Source organism: Ochotona curzoniae, unplaced genomic scaffold, assembly GCF_017591425.1.
Source record: "Ochotona curzoniae isolate NIBS_2020 unplaced genomic scaffold, NIBS_Ocur_1.0 patch387, whole genome shotgun sequence".
Lineage (NCBI taxonomy): Eukaryota > Metazoa > Chordata > Mammalia > Lagomorpha > Ochotonidae > Ochotona > Ochotona curzoniae.
Window position 1 is genome coordinate 47157 of NW_024466958.1, and position 17843 is coordinate 64999.

At 44.1% G+C, this 17843-nt stretch overlaps 1 protein-coding gene across 1 annotated transcript in view; it reads right to left on the reverse strand.

Moving 5' to 3' along the window:
* The window catches only part of LOC121167555 (nuclear receptor corepressor 1-like), a gene marked incomplete at its 5' end in the record, with an annotated part of 34143 nt that extends 21113 nt beyond the window's left edge, over nt 1–13030 (reverse strand). Inside the window, 10 exons of the mRNA XM_040997028.1 lie at nt 1045–1272; nt 3390–3747; nt 4023–4279; nt 4776–4859; nt 6881–7021; nt 7981–8149; nt 9848–9948; nt 11344–11445; nt 11539–11659; nt 12870–13030. Of these exons, the coding sequence (XP_040852962.1) occupies nt 1045–1272; nt 3390–3747; nt 4023–4279; nt 4776–4859; nt 6881–7021; nt 7981–8149; nt 9848–9948; nt 11344–11445; nt 11539–11659; nt 12870–13030 (1722 nt within the window). The remainder of the gene's footprint in view (nt 1–1044; nt 1273–3389; nt 3748–4022; nt 4280–4775; nt 4860–6880; nt 7022–7980; nt 8150–9847; nt 9949–11343; nt 11446–11538; nt 11660–12869) is intronic.
* Nucleotides 13031–17843: the final 4813 nt, after the last annotated feature.

The window sequence follows — 17843 nt, forward strand, 5'->3', positions numbered from 1 at the left end:
TCCCAGGCCACAAGCAGGGAGCTAGATGGGAGGTAGAGCAGCCATGATATGAACTGGTGCCGCCCGTATGGGATCCCGGCCCAACACATGCAAAGCAAGGACTTCAGGCATTAGGGTGCCATGCAGGGCCCAAAGCTAAGAATTTTGAGGTTGTTTATATTTCTAGTAGCAAAAGTACCTTTAGAAAATATTTTATTGCAAATTACATCAGTGCAGGGCCCGTGCATTTGGGCCATCATCTGCTGCTTTCCAGGTACATCCACAGAGAGCTGGACCAGGAGCAAAGCAGGCAGGACTTGAAGTTGACATGGGATGCCCTACACTTTGGCTTAATGTGCTATGCTGTGCCAGAACACCAGGCAGCATTATTCTTTTGTATAAGAAAGACAATGTGGGCCTTGCAGGATAGCCTAGCAGCCAAAGTCCTCGCCTTGCATGCATCAGGATCCCACAGAGGCACTGGTTTGTAACCCGGGCTGCTCCACTTCCCATCTAGCTCCCTGCTTGTGGCCTGGGAAGGCAGTCAAGGACGGCCCAAGGCATTGGGTGCCTACACGTGGGTAGGAAATTCAGAAGTTCCTGGCTTCAGATCAGCTCAGCTCTGGCCAGTGCAGCCACTTAGGGAATGAACCAGAGGACAGAAGAGCTTTCTCTCTGTAAATCTGCCTTTGCAATGAAATAAAAACCTGAAAAAAATAAATAAGGTAAAGCTTACTAAACACACACTTTGGCCTTATAAATACTGGTTAATCATTTTTTATTATAAATTAACATGCTTAAGATGTGCCTGTCATTTTAAAGTACTTATTCATGTTAACCATTTTTTTCAATCAGCTTCACCACCTGCCATCAGAGAAGGCTTTCCTTATCTTTTCAGTTCTTTAAGGGCTGCTGGTGACATGGGGACGTTCAGTGAGTGCAAACCCAGAGCTGCAGGCAGATAATATGTACAGTCATCTCAACCGTGTACTGTAACAGAACACGTTCCAGTGATGCAGAAAATATTTTTGCTCTCCCTTACATCGTCACCAGTGCCATTCTTACCAGGATCCAGAGCCCTGTGGAACGGCATGGCTGGATCCAAATGCGTGGGCAGATGGCTCCGGTAAACCTCTCCTGCAGTGCTGCCCCTGTGGTGGGGATCGAACGGGCTGTGGCTCACGACAGGGTCCACTCCGGGCACCGGGGACTTCGCTGGTATACTCTCCCTCTGGGTAGGGGTCAGTGTAGACTTCCTCTCATGATTGGTAGACTTGCTGGAAGAAATAGTAACTGGGAAGAAAAAAAAAACAAAAAACAACGTGTCAAAAATTCTTCAGAAAACTTGTAATCTATATAAAAACATTAATTCATTTTTGTGCTATTCAAATGTAGACTCTCCTCATGTAATATTTTGATCTTCTCTCTTCCAGCAGCACTCACTTCGGGAAAATGCAACGATGGTGAATAGAAGCTCTGACGTGCAGAGACCATTGCTCCCTTTTGGGCGCAGCACTGTTGTACCTTACTTTAGGATTCAACTGTCCCATCAAAATCCCATAACGGAGGATTCTGTTTTCTCGGTGACCTTCTGGTCCCACAGGTACCCAACCTCCCTCTGCCCTCTTGCTCGGTGCTCACCGCCGGCCTCACGACCATCTGCCAGCAGGTTCACTCCGTTTCTCCACGCTCCTCTCTTCCACGGTGGCTTTCTCATGGCACTGACAGCAGTGACACTTCCGCCCTGCAGCCTCTCCTTTCCCTGTGGTTAGACTGCCCTACCACGGCCTAGCCCATTAACCTCTAGCAGTCACCTCCCGCAGTTTTTAAAATTGTGGCCTCTCTCTCTCTCTCTCTCTCTCACTCCGAGACTGAGACCACACTCACTCACACAGTCAGTGGCATCAGACATCAACATGATGTTGTAAAACTTCACCACCATCTAGTTGCTACAATTTTTATAATATAGACTTTGCTGTGACGATATTATGTCTGCCTGCCAAAGCCAAACCCTGCTACTTGCGGTTTGTCATTGCCCGTTCCCCACCCTTCCCCGCACGCTGTCAACAGGTGGAGGGCTCCCCTCTGTGTAGTGCAGATATTCTCCATTACCAGGCACTTCGCTTCTCCCTTTCACTACCACGCCACTAGCCCACAAAACTTTTTTTGAAACGAATTTATAGATGCGCACCAAGTCTTTGCATGTGAGCTCTAAATATATATGGACTGAAATGGCCTTAAAAGCACTTTTTCTGCTTCACTCCCCAAGTGATTGCAATAGCCAGAGCTGAGCCAATCTGAAGCCAGTAGCTTCTTCCGAGTTTCCGACCCATGCAGGCACCCAAGGGTTTGTGGCATCTTCCACTGCTTTCCCAGGCCAAGGAACTGCATGGGAAGTGGAGTAGCCGGGATATGGACTGGTGCCCATATTGGACCCGGCGCACATGAGGCAAGGATTTAGCCACCAGGCTATTGCACTTTGCCCTCCAAGTTGTTTAATGATAACATGTCACATCAGATTCACAACAATCCTGTGTGGGTGGGCTTAATACTACAGTAGAGCTTTACCCAGAGCAAACTAAGGCACAAAAAAATTAGCTGCCTGAGTTTATGCAGTAAGAAACTTTAATTCAACTCTTAACAATCTTGCTTGCTCTGCTATCTAATTTTCAACCCAGCACATGACACCACTGCTGGAGAATGACTTGCCAAAATGGACCTTCAGAAAGATCTTACATGATTAGCTGAAAATCCATTCTAGAGCACTGCTAGACTATCACACTGTTAGTTAAGCATTTTACCCAAGATTATGCCTTTCAAACAACAGCTTTTTGCATTCCTAGCATCAAGCAAAATGGCAAATCTTGTGATAATCAAGAGCTAACAATTTGAAATTTACTACTCGTCAAAGGTGGAAAAGTGCAACAAAACCATCGGGCTGGGGTGGGTATCTGACCCAATGGTTCTCATGCCTCCTACAAGGTCCACGCCCTCCCTAGAGGGCCCAGTCAAACCGCGGCTCTGCTTCCAGCGCGTAGCTGCTAACACGCTTGCTGGGAGGTGGCAGGCGGCAACTCAGGTGCTCAGGCCCCGCGACCCAGGTGGCAGACTGAGTTCAAGGGCATCTGGCTTCAGCCTGACCAGTTACAGCTGCTGCAGTTGGGGACAGAACCAGCAAAGATTTCTCTCCCTCTCTTCTTTTCAAGTATATAAAATAAACAATAAATTTTAGAGTAACCAGACCATCAATACAGAGAAGCACGGAAATGTCCGAGGTATTGAATATGTTAATTCCCTAATCCAGGCACTGTGTAACATACACATGTATCAATGCACCATCTTGTAGCCCACACAAGAACAAATTATAATGTATTAAAGCTGATTCATTTGGGCCCCAGAATGTAACGTACCATCAGAGGTTCTGCTCATCATGGGTGAGCCTCTGGAAATGGTGTTCTGGTAGCTCACAGGAGTCCTCCGGGCACTGGTGTCATCGTAGATGCCCGGGCTCAGCTGGGCCTTGGGAGCTTCGTGGAGGGTGGACCTGAGGACCGAGGGGCCCGAGCTCACCACAGATGTGTGCCGGGAACGCACGGGCTCGCCGGCTTTGACATCTTCATACTTCGCCCTTTCTACCACTTTGATGTTCTCTTGCACAATCTCCACAGGCATGGCGCGGGGAAGTTTACTAGGTCCTGTGATCAGAGACTTGACATTGTGTTTGATGGCAGATTGACCTGAGTTGCTGTCAAACTTTATTGGTGTACCCTACAAGGAAAGAAAAACAGGACAAGAGAGCCAAGTCACCTGCAGATTAACACAGTGGCCCGTGGCAGCTATGCCTGCCCGGTAACACTGTCTCAGTCCCAAGCCCACTGATCTCAGGTGCATGGTGTCCGACTGGATATACTCTGTGTATGAACACAAGAAAAACCAGTGGTCAAGAGTACAGAAGATTTTTCTGCCAAATCACAGGAACCTTTTATAGTTAAGTCATGGTTTTTAAGATGTCCCATCAGCAGAATTGCTGATTCTCCAGTCACCTGGGAAATGGACCCTTCAATGATGGGCCTCGTGCTCTGGACCACTTCTGGAGTCTTCCGGCTCTCCTGAGTTGAAATGTCTTGCCGTGGGATCTCATGAATGGAACGCCCCATCTCCTTGATGGTGGTAACGCCATCGTATGGTTTTCCTTTGGTAATGGCGCCTTCATATGCCCTAATGGGAGGACTTTCCCTTTTAATTTGTTTGGGATACTTAAGGCCATCTTCAAAGCTTTCAGTTGTTGCTCTTGGTGTGCCTTCAAAAAGGACACAGGAAACACTCTCATTAAAATGACATTGAGCTATGTCTCTCTTTCAAATCAAAAGAAAAAACTGTTCGCTCCACAACAATGCTACAAAAATGTACACTTAAAACCGAGTAAAATTTTAATGTAGATTTACTATAATTTAAAAAATAATGCCTTACCCTCTTGCAGTTTCTGATTACCTGTTTACCATAAGTCCTCAAATATGTATTCAACAACTATTTATTAGAGTTGTTCAAGATGTTACATAGCATTCATCAGAATCTCACAGAATGGATTTTTTATATAAAAAGTTGTCTATATTTAAAGACCAGAGAACTATCATCTTCCAATAAACTGTAGCTCAGAGACAGGAAAAGTACAATCAAGCGCTTACTACAAAATACTTTAAAAGGGAAAAATATCTTGAAAGCAGAATTCACACACTAAATGAAAATTAATGTCCAACTCTTGCCAGCAAGGCAGCGTAAGTAGAGGAGAAGTTTACCCTGCATTATGGAGCCTGACAGCACGGTCCTTTCTTTGAGGTCAGAGTGAGGGCTTCCCCTAGGCAAGGCTCGGCAGATCAGCCCTTTGGAACAAGAAAGCAAAACATGGTTACCAAATACACTGCAAAAGGGTTTTCAAGATATTCATGAAAATAATTATGAAAAAGCTATGCAGATTTAAAATTTTGTTGTCAAAACTCCATTTTCCCACAAAGTTTTCCCTTTTGTGTCAGTTTGAACACACTTAATGGTCTGAGAATAGGCATTTTTGGTTAAAGTGCTTCAGTGGAAGGGATGGCATCTGAAATACGTGAGTCAACCAGAAGTGAACCCTGCAGAAAATAAGAACACCTGCATGGTATCAAACAGTTCTTGTCAATGTTTTCCTACATACAAAACGGTCATGGAGGAAATCTAACCTTGAGTCAAACAAGACATTTTCAAAGCTGAATCGAAAATCGCAGAGCTGGGGGAAGGCACTGAGGCATGACAGATTGAGCTGCCACACTCCTACTGCAGTGCCAGACCAGGTTCCTGGGAACTCTGCTAACGCACCTGAGGAGTGGCAGAGGATGGCCCACATGCCGGAGTCCCTGCCAGTATGTGGGAGACCCGGCTGGAACTGCTGGCTTCTGGCTCCAATCCAACCCAGCCCTAACTCTTGTGGCTACTCCCAAGAGTGAACCATCAGATGGAACACCTTGATCTCTGCCTCTGCCTCTTTGAAAAAAAAAGTATGTTTTAAATGTGAAAGGGAGAGACGGAGATAGAGATTGAGAGAGAGATAGAAAGGCAGACACGTATGACACATATCTGTTGGTTCACTCCCCAGCTGGGCGCTGCAGTCCCCCCGGCAGCAGGGACCCCAGGCATTCGGGCCGTCCCCTGCTGCTCTCCCTGGTGCGCTCAGCAGGGAGTCAGGTCAGACTATGCCACAATGCTGAACCCTCTTTTGGCATTTCAATTTGTAAATAAATGTTTTTAAAAAAACAAATCCCAAAGTAGAGGATTAGAAATCATCACACAGCCTTGAAATATACCTTAACAGGGGGGAAAAAATGAAAAATAATTTCACAGAAATATGCAAAACAAAATAAAGTAACTTAAATTCCACATTAATACTGCTGAAAAAGATGAATCAAGGATTATAAACAACCATATGAAAATACCCAAGAGAAAATAAAAATGGTTTTGTTTTATATAGAGAAAATTCAGCTCTCAGGAAACGATATAGAAATGGCTCTGGCAGAGTGGCATAATAGGCTAATCCTCCACCTTGCTGTGCGAGCAGCCATTAGCATGCTGGTTCCTGTTCTGGCTGCTCCACTTCAGGTGCAGCTCCCTGGTGTTGGCCTGCGAAATGAGTGGAGGATGGCCCAAGCCCCTTGGACTCTGTATCCACAAGGACCATCCAGAGGAAGCGCTCAGCTTCACATGAGTTTAGCTCTGGCTGTTGAGGAGTGAACCAGAGGATGAAGGACCTCTCCATTTCTCCTCCTCTTTCTTTAAAAACCATCGTTCAAATAAAAATAAATAAATCTTTAAAAATTACGTACGATTTAGATAAAGCACTAAAAGCTGGGTAGAGTAAACGTAGTTGGGATATATTAAGATTTAAAGCAGGTACTTCATTAACAAAAATCAAAGCAAAGCAAGATGACGGTTTGCTGAAAGGGGATCCCCCGGTGCATGCTGAGTAACACGGTCTGCACGCCTCACCCAAGGGGTGGTAGAGTCCCTTACTTCACAGGGGAAGAAACAGCTGGACAGAAACTCACCAGCAGGGATAAGACTAAGATGCAGAGTCACATCTTTGCTGTACGAATTACACAATTTCAAAACAAAGTTATAATAAATTTCCATTTTCGAACTCATTTAAACAGAAGGTAATGTACAAACGGTCAAAGTATTTAAACATGAGCATTCTAACAGCTGCGTATGATATGAGCAATTGTCTTCTTTTTTTCAAATTCCCTCCACTACATGATATGCATGCAGATGAGCATAAATTTCAACTCATTTCAGGTAGAAATGACAGAACACAATTCAGCAATCCTGACCAAACAGTTACATCCATCTAAAGAACATGTAGAAAGCAGCTCACCCTCTAGTGGTGCTGAGACAGGAGACTCCCTCATCGAGATCCCTTGCTTTATATTTCCTTCAACGGATTCATAGCTTCTTTTTAAACTCATTTCATGTGCTGTTCTCGGACTCCTAGTCCCTTCTCGGGCATTCTTAATATCTGAAAAATACAGAAACAAGAATTGCCTAGAGTCCAAGATTTTTGCTAGAGAGTATATAAATTCTGTTCATTTCAGCCTATTTTATGAAACAATATCATCATCTGCATAGATGACATTCATGAAAATGTTCTCATTCATTCAGAAATACTGAATGCCTGTGACGTGTGTCAGGGGTTAAGGTATGCTTATAGGTAAGATTAACAAATTAAGTCCTTTTACATTTGTTAAAAGTAAATGGTTCCCATGGAGAGTGGAGTCAGGCAGAGATGGCAGGGGCAGTAGAGGTGGGTGAAAGGAACTGTGGGAAGGCCACGCTTTGAAGAGCCATGAAGAGCAGGGCTCCACAGCAATGGGGAGTCAACAGGGCACCATGAGGAACTCCCCTCACACAGACCAGACAAAAAGCAGGGCACTCAGGGAGAACCTGGGCCATGGAGGTGACAGATGGCAACAGCAATGGGAAATACAGAATAATGGATAGACTCCAGAGACTTCAGGAAATAGAACAGAAACAAGTGATTTTTGGGGGGAATATGAAAAGAAAAGCAGGACTCCAAGGAAGCAATGAGGAGGGAACAAGAAAGCAATCACACATTTTACAGCATCAGGCAGTGTACTCACATACTTTATTTTTTTTAATCTGAAGACAAAGAGATAGATTACACCAAGGGCACAGGCAGTTGATAGCAAATTTAGTCAGACCCTTGCCTAATGGTCAAAAGTGATTTTATCTTAGTTGAACACAGATTTGTTAGATTAAACTGTGTTCGATGATGACTTACATGAGACACTTAGGACCCACCCTGCACTGCCATTTACTTCCAAGGATTGTCTCTCCGGATTTTCACAAAACACTTCCAAGCTGACAGAGTTCCCCGCTGCCAGAAGGCAGGAAAATCAGCCTGTGTTTCTGCCACCCACTACAATACTGACTTCAGGCTATCTAGCCAGTACTTACTGTCGTAGGACAGGATATGTCCACTCTTGCCTTCATAGATAACATGGCCTTTGGATGCGGCTTCTTCTCTGCCTTTCTCAGGACTACGCTCTTCAATGGGCATTCGAGAACTGGATCCCTTCACCAGTGCCTCAGTGGGTATGCCAGCCTGGGACAGAGCCGGGGTACCCTGCCATCCAATCAAACACAAGCAGCACAAGAGTCACTCCGGGTTCAGGAAAGGCAAAATGCTCAGAAAATCCAGCCCACCACACCCAGAGTCCCATGCATCTGAATCTTCAGAGAACCCAGCAATAGTGCAGGGGAAGCGATCAGACATTAATTTCTGAAAACAAATTTTGTAAATTCAATTACTTGATATAGCAGTTAAGACGCTTCCTGAGATGCTTGCATGCCGGGGTTCAAATCTCTGCTGTGTTTCCAATACCAGCCTCCTGCTAATGTGTATCGTCAGACACACCTGACAGTTCAAGTGGCTGGGCCCAAGATCCCCACACTGGAGACCAGGACTGAGTTCCAGGTTCCTAGGCCTGGCCCAGCCCAGGCTTTAGGGTACAAACCCACAAACAGTTTAACTATCTTTCAATTAAGTTGTTTTTGTAAACAAAGAATTGCTGTATCTTCAACCTCAAACATCCACCACATAAGCCTCGTTCAAATTAGGATAGGTATGTATTTTCATTTGTATATCCCATCTTGAAGTTTGAGAAAAGCCATTTCAGAGCCAGATGTTCATCCCGGATAGTAACTCCGGCTGTAACTTTCACACACCCCCTGTCCCCACTGTAGCATCTGCAGCCTCCCTCCAGCTCCTGACTCTAGCTGCTACTAACACAGGCTCTGGGACAGAGGCACAATTAGATTTCTGCCATCCCATATTGGCATCGGATCTTATCCAGGCTGTTCCACTTCCAATTCAGCCTTCTGCTTATGTCTAGGAAAGCAGCGAAGGATAGCTCAAGTGCTCAGATCCCTACACCCACATGGGAGATCCAGAACAACCTCCTGGCTGCTGGCTTCAGGCAGGCTGAGGTTTAGCTGTTGCAGCCATTCGGGGGAATGAAGCAGCAGACGGAAGACCCTTCTCTGTCTCTGTTCTGCAACACTACCTTTCAAACAAAAATAAATTTTTAAAAACAAAGAACTAATGTGAATGACCTGCCATACCTGGGAATCACCGCTAGAGGGCATGGCAATACGAAAGAGAAAACCTGTAAGATGTACAAAAACTGACACACGCCTGCAACTGTGCAGGCTTCTATTCACAGTGACTTCCCAATACAGACTTTCTCATCCTCCACATCTCCACATTCCACATTAACACCTGACTATAGAAAGGCCATTCCTGAGTCAAAATGGGCAATTTATCTGCCTGCAAGTTGGAGGAAAATATTTAATACTTGCCGCTTTTATTAATGCTGTACACATTTTATACTTTAGCATCTGATTTGTACAAAGCGGCTAACATCCTGAGGCGATAGACCTGCAGCTCTACAAGGAGCAAAAGGGAGCAAATAATTTGCAATAACTCTTAAGTTCTACTTAAACTGAACATGTGCTGAGCATGCTGCTAGCCAAACTGTGGAATTTTCATTACTTAGAGCATGTTTCTTCTGCCGATGTGGAAGTAACCTTTTCAGGTGAATCATAGGAGAAAGAACAGTTAGTGGTTAAAATGATCTTTAAGTACTTTGTAGACCTGAGGTTTACTATCCCTGAAATCCAGTCCCAGGACCCAGAACGGCGAGCAACTTGGTCACAAAGCTCGGGCAGAGTGCTGGAACGAAGTTCATGAGCCTTGGACTGTCCCTCTCTAGTCACCACGTAGCATGACATGCCCACTCACGGGTGGGAGACGAGGACGAACCTGAGTGATGGAGCCCCGCAGGGAGGAGATGCTGTCCACGGAGATCTTGCTGCTTGGGGTTCCTCGAGTTATACTTCCCTCCTGGATGGCTCCTGCGGTGCCTGAATAAAAATAAAATTAACAGCAAATTACATTCCTTACTGCTATCTCCCAAACAAAACCTCACCTCTACTCTGGGGAAAAGAGAATTTAAAAAAAAAAAAAAAAGGCACAGGCAGTTTCTATTTGTTGAAATGAACTTCTGAAAGAATATTGCAATTTTTTTTTAAACTACTGAAACATCAAACTGCACACTTTTAAAAATCACTTTCAAATGGGAAAAAGGTGAATTTGTAGCTTCCTTCTTAATGTTTGACTTGAGGCTGGCATTGGGTTGCAACGGGTTAAGACACTAACGCCCCCAACTCCGCCATCCTGGAGCGCTGGCTCCGTTCTCAGCTGCTCTGTTTCTTATCCAGCTTCTTGCTGACGTGCCTGAGAGAGTAGCAGATGACAGTCCAAGCCTGGGCCCTGCCATCCATGTTGAGAACCAGGATGAAATTCCTGACTCCTGTCTTTGACCTGGCACTTGTATTATGGGCAGTGAACCAGCAGATGGAAAGCATCTGTCTCTCCCTCTGCCACTCTGCCTTTCACTTTACTGGACAGGCAAAGACAGAGGGGGAAAATGAATGAATGCAAGCGCGAGTAAGATCATACGGGAGAAAAAGAAGAAGAGGGATGGGAAGTGAAAAGAGACAGAGGGGGCAGGGCGGGGAGAAGGAGAGTGGAAAATGAGAAAGGGAGAAAGAGAGAGAGATTCCATCTCATCTCACTTAGTTCACTTCCTAGACTGGGCTAGGTCAAAGCTGAGAGCCAGGAATGTAATCCAGGTATCCCGCGAGCTGGCTCAATCACAGCTATTGGATTCGTAACAACTGCCACTCACAGTCTACATGAGCAGGAAGCCAGAATCAAGAGCCAGAGCCACAGGTCAAACCGAGGAACTATATGTCCTAACTGGCACCCTGACCACCAGACCAAATGCTTCTCAATTGAATTAAGATTTTAAAGGCTGGGCCCGGCGCCATGGCCTAGCGGCTAAGGTCCTTGAACGCACCGGGATCCAATATGGGTGCCAGTTCTAATCCCAACAGCCCCGCTTCCCATCCAGCTCCCTGCTTGTGGCCTGGGAAAGCAGTCGGGGACAGCCCAACGCCTTGGAACCCTGCACCCATGTGGGAGACCCGGAAGAGCTCCGGGCTTCTGGCTTTGGATCGGCGCATTACTGGCCGTTGCAATCACTTGGGGAGTGAATCATCGGACGGAAGATCTTTCTGTCTTCCCTTCTCTCTGTATATCTGACTTTGCAATAAAAATAAATAAATCTTGAAAAAAAAAGAAGAAAAAAAGAATTTAAAGGCTGTAACTTAAAAATCCCATATAAAAACATGTTAATGACTTACTTTAATAAGTTTTTACTGGGGCTCAAAGTTTAATGTTTCTGCTTACTTTACCTCTGACCACACCTTCATGTTGGGCCCTGACCAGTAAACCCTCGGGTTGGGAATTTTGGCTTCGAGGAGAAAATTCTTCTTGCTTGATGTAGGGCAAAGCAGCTGTGGACAAAAGCAGAGAAGCATCAATCCAGCAAGTCTTGAATCCCTCGCTGTAATGTTACAAGCACCCACCCGTCGTGAATAACACCTAACCTGATTTGGAGGGTTCCTGCTGCCGTGGCAGTCCAAGAGAGATGGATCCCACGGAGGGCTTAGCTGTTTCTGGAGCGTAGGAGGCCTGACTGTGGGAAGTCAGATAGGTGCCGGGTGTTCCCTAAAAGCATAATTTACAAGACTAAACTCTGTTTTTTTTTAATAACTCAATTACAAAGTCAATATTCACATGTTTGTCACAGAAGTTAACATCTGTCGTGTAAAAATAAGAATTCATTTTTGGGGACCATCATTCTGCATTCTGGCAAGTGGGTTAAGCTGCCCCTGCAGAGCCAACATCCCAAACTCCCATGCAGGTGTAAGTGCTCAAGTACTTAGGCCATTATCTGCTGTTTTCTCAGGAACATCCATCATGGAACTAGACTGAAAGTGAACCAGTAAGGACTTGAACCAGCACCCAAACTGGAAGCCACTACTGCAGGCAACTACTTAACTCACTATGACACAATGACAGCCCCTACACTTGTGTTTTGACTGCAATATGTCATACAGGATTAAGCATGGAACTTTCTACTTGTGTTATTATACTCAAAAAGGTTTACATCTCAAACATTTCAGATGCTCAAGTTTCAGAGTTATTTGTACAATCAACAAGTATATCAAGTACTCAACATCAGTATAGTCAAAATGAAAGACAGAAGAAAGCAGAACAATTGCAAAACCAATAGAAAAGAACTAAAAACACACATGTAATCTTCTATCACCAGATAACTACGCTAGAGAACAGGAAACCTATGTCCACAAAGAACCTACTGTGAGACTGTTCATAGCGGCTCATTTTTAGCAGCCAAATCCTAGACACAGCTCAGGTTTTATTTATTCAAAAGAAGGGAAGGTAGTACTTATTACACACAGATCTGACTGGCCCTAAAATCATTCTGCAAAGTTAAAAGCAGACAGACACCCAAGAATGCATATTCCATGATTCATTTCACACGAAGTCTAGAAAAAAAACAAAATGAACTTAGGCCAACAGAAAGTGTTGTCATGTGCACATAGAAGCACATGAGGAACCTGGTAAAGTGCAATGTCCAGTAGCTTCACTCGGGTGTGGTTACATTGTACACAAAATTGTCTAAAATCGAACCATACCTCAACTGAAAACCACTACTTGAAAGCACTCCACTCTAACTTGTGTTCCACTAAACATCATGGTAAACACACGTCTGTGGTAAGTTAAGACAGCATGCCATGGCCAACCAAACCAGACAACGGACACAGCAGTAGCTGCACTTTCCAATCAACTCCTCGGGAAGGGTCATAGTTAGATACATTCAAAGGAAGTCTATTGTAAAGTGTAGCCATTTTACCTGTGAGATGGAGCCTCCCATGATAAACGACGGCTTTTCAGAAGCCACGGTGGTTTTGGAGGATGGGATGAGAGGTGGTGGCGGCCTGGTTGGTCGGGTGGTTGGAAGGCGAACCCCTTCAGGAAGATTAGTTATCACTTGATGTGGAGCAGGCTGGAGGACTTTAAAGAGGAAAAGGTGATTTAAAACAGTCCGTTTCCTTCTTTGTAACCTGATAATACTTATCTCAGTCAATTTCCAAGGTTGTAAATTACAAAATAAATTATAAACGTGAAATGAAGTCAGGGATGAACATTTCTATTTCAACTTCCTTCTCTTAAGCCTGGACACTTAATCACATCACAAATGGAACACGTGAGGCTGTGTTTACTCCCTCCAAAACAGAGTGTTCACGCTGATGCTCAAATTCTCCGCTCAGTCTAGACAAATGTCACTCTGTAATAATTTTTGTCTCTCCGCCACTCTCTGGCCTCACAGATTAGGTGAGAACGAACGGGCTCAAGGACAGCTGCTGTCATTGCGTCATCTTCCGTGCAGACGTAACTGACATCCAGTTAGATGCCCTGTGTGCACCGCATAATTTGGAAGCACTTATTGTCTGTCTCAGAACAGCTGAATTTTGGTAGGCTGAAGAGGGATGGTGGAGCTCAAGTTTTACAAAATACACCTTTTTTTTTTTTCCCAAAAGCAAAGCTAGCCAATGACACAGGATAAAGTTGTGAACATACACTTCCACGTGGCCCGGTGAATCTGAACGGAATACAACTGATGATGGAATGCAGAGAAACAAGGAAGTGGTTCTGAAACAGCAAGGACATGTCCGGGACAAGCAGCTCAGTCATGAGAGTAATCCACCCACGTGGACCGTCTCTGGGTAGATGGCCAGCAGCCACCGCACCGAGGTGGGTATTTCCCTGGCCGGACACTAGAGCGGGCCGCACTCATACCAGGCTGTGGAGCGGCTTTACTGACTTCTCTCGGAGAGAGCCTACACGGTGAGGCTGACCTTGCTGCGGGGCTGTGCATCTGCGCTTCCTGTCCTAGAGCACGTGTGACCTCAGCATAGGGCACGTACGCCACTGATTTTCCTAAGAAAGTTAAAGTTATCAAAATAAGGGAAGAACCCTGATTAAAATAGTAAGTGTGAAAGGACCAAGCCCTCACTATCTAGGGGCAGATTAAGCGTAAAACTAACATCAAGGTCAAAGGGTCTACCACAGAGGGGTTAAGAACTCCGAGAAATCCAACTCTAAGTAAATGACACTACTGTTCTCTTAGGACAAAAAAAAGAGTCTCTTTTTTCTTAAGGAAAATCCAGTATTTTCACATGCAACAGAATCACAACAGGCAAATATCGGCTTATCAGGTGATTCAGTGATTTCAGCTCTCACCTGGATTACAACAGGTATATGCTCGGAGGGTTTGTTTCAATCTTATAATTAGCCTGTCGACACCTCCTCAACACTGAGAGGAATTAGTTTAAGACTGAAAAATGTTTGAAGATGCAAATCAAACTAATCCAAAAATCCTACAGAAGCTTATAAAACTGCAATATCAGTGCAGACTCTATAATATGCAAGTTATTTCCAATCATAGTATAAAATAACTTGAAACACTTAAAGAGCATGTCAAAATACAGATCGGCTGAGAATTTTAAATATATGCAGTTTTTTCCTTAAATGGAACTAACATACTCAAGTCATTTTTTTTAAAAAAATCAGGTCAGCATAAAGTAAAACTCATCTATATGCAGACATGTAGCATTTTAATGTGAGAAAAAAAAAACTAAAAAAGAAAAAACATTTCATTACTTTTAGTTACCCATTTATCCTTACAGCTAAAACTAGATTCAAAATAATTTTCTGTACTTCCACTCCGAAGCATCACTGGAATTTTCACTAAACTTGCATTAAATTTCTAAATAAATAGAAGAGGCTTTATATTTTGAGTTTTCTATGAGAGGTGCTTGATTTTTATCATAGGTTAGTGCATTACTTGTTTAAAACTATTCCTGCGTACTTTTTATTCTATTCCTAGGAAAATAACACTTTGCATACAAGTCTATACACATAACTCACTACTTTAGCTATATCATGGTGATGTGAATTCCTATGTCTTCTAAGAAACTTCAATTTTTCGTTTAGCTCCAAATGACTTTTCAACTGATTCTTTTCAGCTGTCTAGGTGGATAATCTTAACCTGCAAATTACTATTTGTTTTCTCCCTTCAAATACTTAAACTTGTTTGGCCTGACCATATTGTGTTAACAGATGGGATCTCCTTTTAATGCTTAGACAAGGAAAAGGCTTCTACTATTTCACTATTGAGGTCCATAAAGTTGGTTTCAAATATACAAAGTCTGTCTACTCAGTTTCTTTAAATGAGAAAAAAATGTTAACATCAACCAGTATGCAAGTGGTGAGCACCATGTATGACATGAATGATCTCATTTAGATCTCACCACCAACTAGATGACTAGCAACATCGTACAAATTGCCCAAACTCATACTGCCAGACTTTCTTAAAAACCCTGTAATTCCAGACTCTTCTTTCTAAATTACAGAGTGGCAGTGTCTCACTACATTCACTGGATACTGCATTTCAGATGTGTCTTGGCTCTTTACCAAGAGAGTGGCACCATATTTTTCCCTGTTGTGTTAACAGGATGAATTACATTAGGTGTCCTAATACTGAGTCAAGATACACATGATACAAATCTATTTCACAAGAAAAATCACTTCTTCCTTCCTGAAGAATTCAAATGACTGGAGAGGCTGGCACATTGATTCAGCAAGCTAATCCATCACCTGCAACATAAGTAGCCCATAAACGTGCCAGTCCCAATCCTGACTGCTCTGCTGGAATACATCCAACAGGGACAGAGGCCTGTGGGATCCTGTTGAGAGGCTCCAGGAAAGAGGAGGCAGAGGGCCTCTCACCCAGAGCGCACTCTTGCCCCCAGTGAGTCCTTGGATGTGCTTTCATGCTTCCCTGATATATGGCGAACATCTGTGCTCTAGTTAGCCAATTATCCTAGATCAAAGTAGTGCTCCTTATCAATATCCCACACCAATGGTGCTTTGATCCTGGTGCCTTATTAGTTGCCCTGGAAGTCCCTGCTTTATACATGTGTGACACGAGTTGTATATCAAACCTGATCATTGTAACCGATGTCTGAGCTGAACTATGTTTGAAGTGTTGCTTTGCTGAATGTATATAAACTGGAACCCTGGAAATAAACTTTGTCAGTTGCCCAAAAAAGCACTGCCCCTCCATTTCTTTTCAGTCGCATCTCCTCCCCAGGAACCCACAAGGTAAACTTGAACTGCTCCACTTCCGACACAGTTCCCTGCCTACAGCCTGAAAGCACTGGAGGATGGCTCAGTACTTGGGCCCTACACCCACGTCACAGGCCAAGTTGTTCCTGGCTTCAGATCTGCTCAGTTCTTGTGGTTGTGGTTATTTGGGGAGTGAACCAGCAGATGGAAGATTTATCTATCCTTCTTTCTTTGTACAATCTGTCAAAATCAAAATAAATAAATTTAAAAACAAACAAAACCTGATGATTGTTGAGGATTTCAGTGCCTGAGGTGTCTGTGGCAGCCACTGAAGCTGCCAGCTGCAGCACTACCATCTATGTGGGTGCTGGTCCCAATTCTGGCTGCTCCACATTTTTTTAAAGTATTTTTAACCTAAGATGTTTAACATAAATTCTTTTTATTGGAAAGGCAGAAAGAAGAAGAGACAGAAAAATCCTCCATCCACTAATTCACTGTACACATGGCAGCAACCAGCAGAGCTCAGCCATCTCAACAACGGAGCCATGAGCATCGTCATGGTCCCCCATGTGCACACAGGGTCCCTGGGTTATGAGCCATCCTCCCTTGCTTTCGCAGCCCACAAAAAGGGAGCTGGAAGTGCTGCATCCCAGGACATCAACTCATGCTCATATGCAATCCTGATGCTTGCAAGTGGAGGACTAGCTAATTGAACCATCACATTGGGCTCTGCTCCATCTCTACACTTGATCTTAGCCAAAAGGCCGAGAAGTGATCTGCTCCATTGCTAGCACAGCTTGCTGCTAATGTGCCTACGAAGGCAGAGAAGGATGGTCTGGGTGCTTTGGTCTTTGAACCCACAGGGGAGACTCTGAGGAAGCTCCTGGTTTCTAGCTTCAGAAGAGCTCAGGTCCAGCCAACTGTGGCCACTGGGGTATAAATCAGCAGATCCAAGTTCTGTCTCTAGGTGTCCTTCTCTCTCTGTAACTCTGCCTTCCAAATAAATGAATACATTCTTATAATAATAATAAAAAAAATCAGGGCCCGGCGCGGTGGCGCAAGTGGTTAAAGTCCTCGCCTTGCACGCCCGGGATCCCATATGGGCGCCGGTTCTATCCCGGCAGCCCCGCTTCCCTTCCAGCTCCCTGCTTGTGGCCTGGGAAAGCAGTCGAGGACGGCCCAAAGCTTTGGGACCCTGCACCCGCGTGGGAGACCCAGAAGAGGCTCCTGGCTTCAGATCGGCATAGTATCGGCAGTAGCGCTCACTTGGGGAGTAAATCATCGGACCGAAGATCTTCCTCTCTGTCTCTCCTCTCTGTATATCCGCCTTTCCAACAAAAAAATAATAAAGATAAATCTTTAAAAAAAAATCAGACATAAATGTGTCAAAAATTTAAAAATTAGAACCAAAAAGAATTCAGTGTCTTAGACTTTACAATTTCTACTAATGTGCTAAAAAAAAAAAAAATTTTCTGCTAATATTGAAGTTTAAGAAAGGATAAAAATCCAGCTGGTTCTAAATATAACTATTTGGATCACCATGTACCCAGAACTAGAAAAATAAAACAAAGAACAAAATAAACACAGAATTGGATTCAGTTACACAGAAGCATTAACTCTTTGAAAGCTTGTTCCAGAAACTCAATTCTAACTATCTCTACATGGGTAAGTCTGATTTACTTCAAAGTCATCAGAA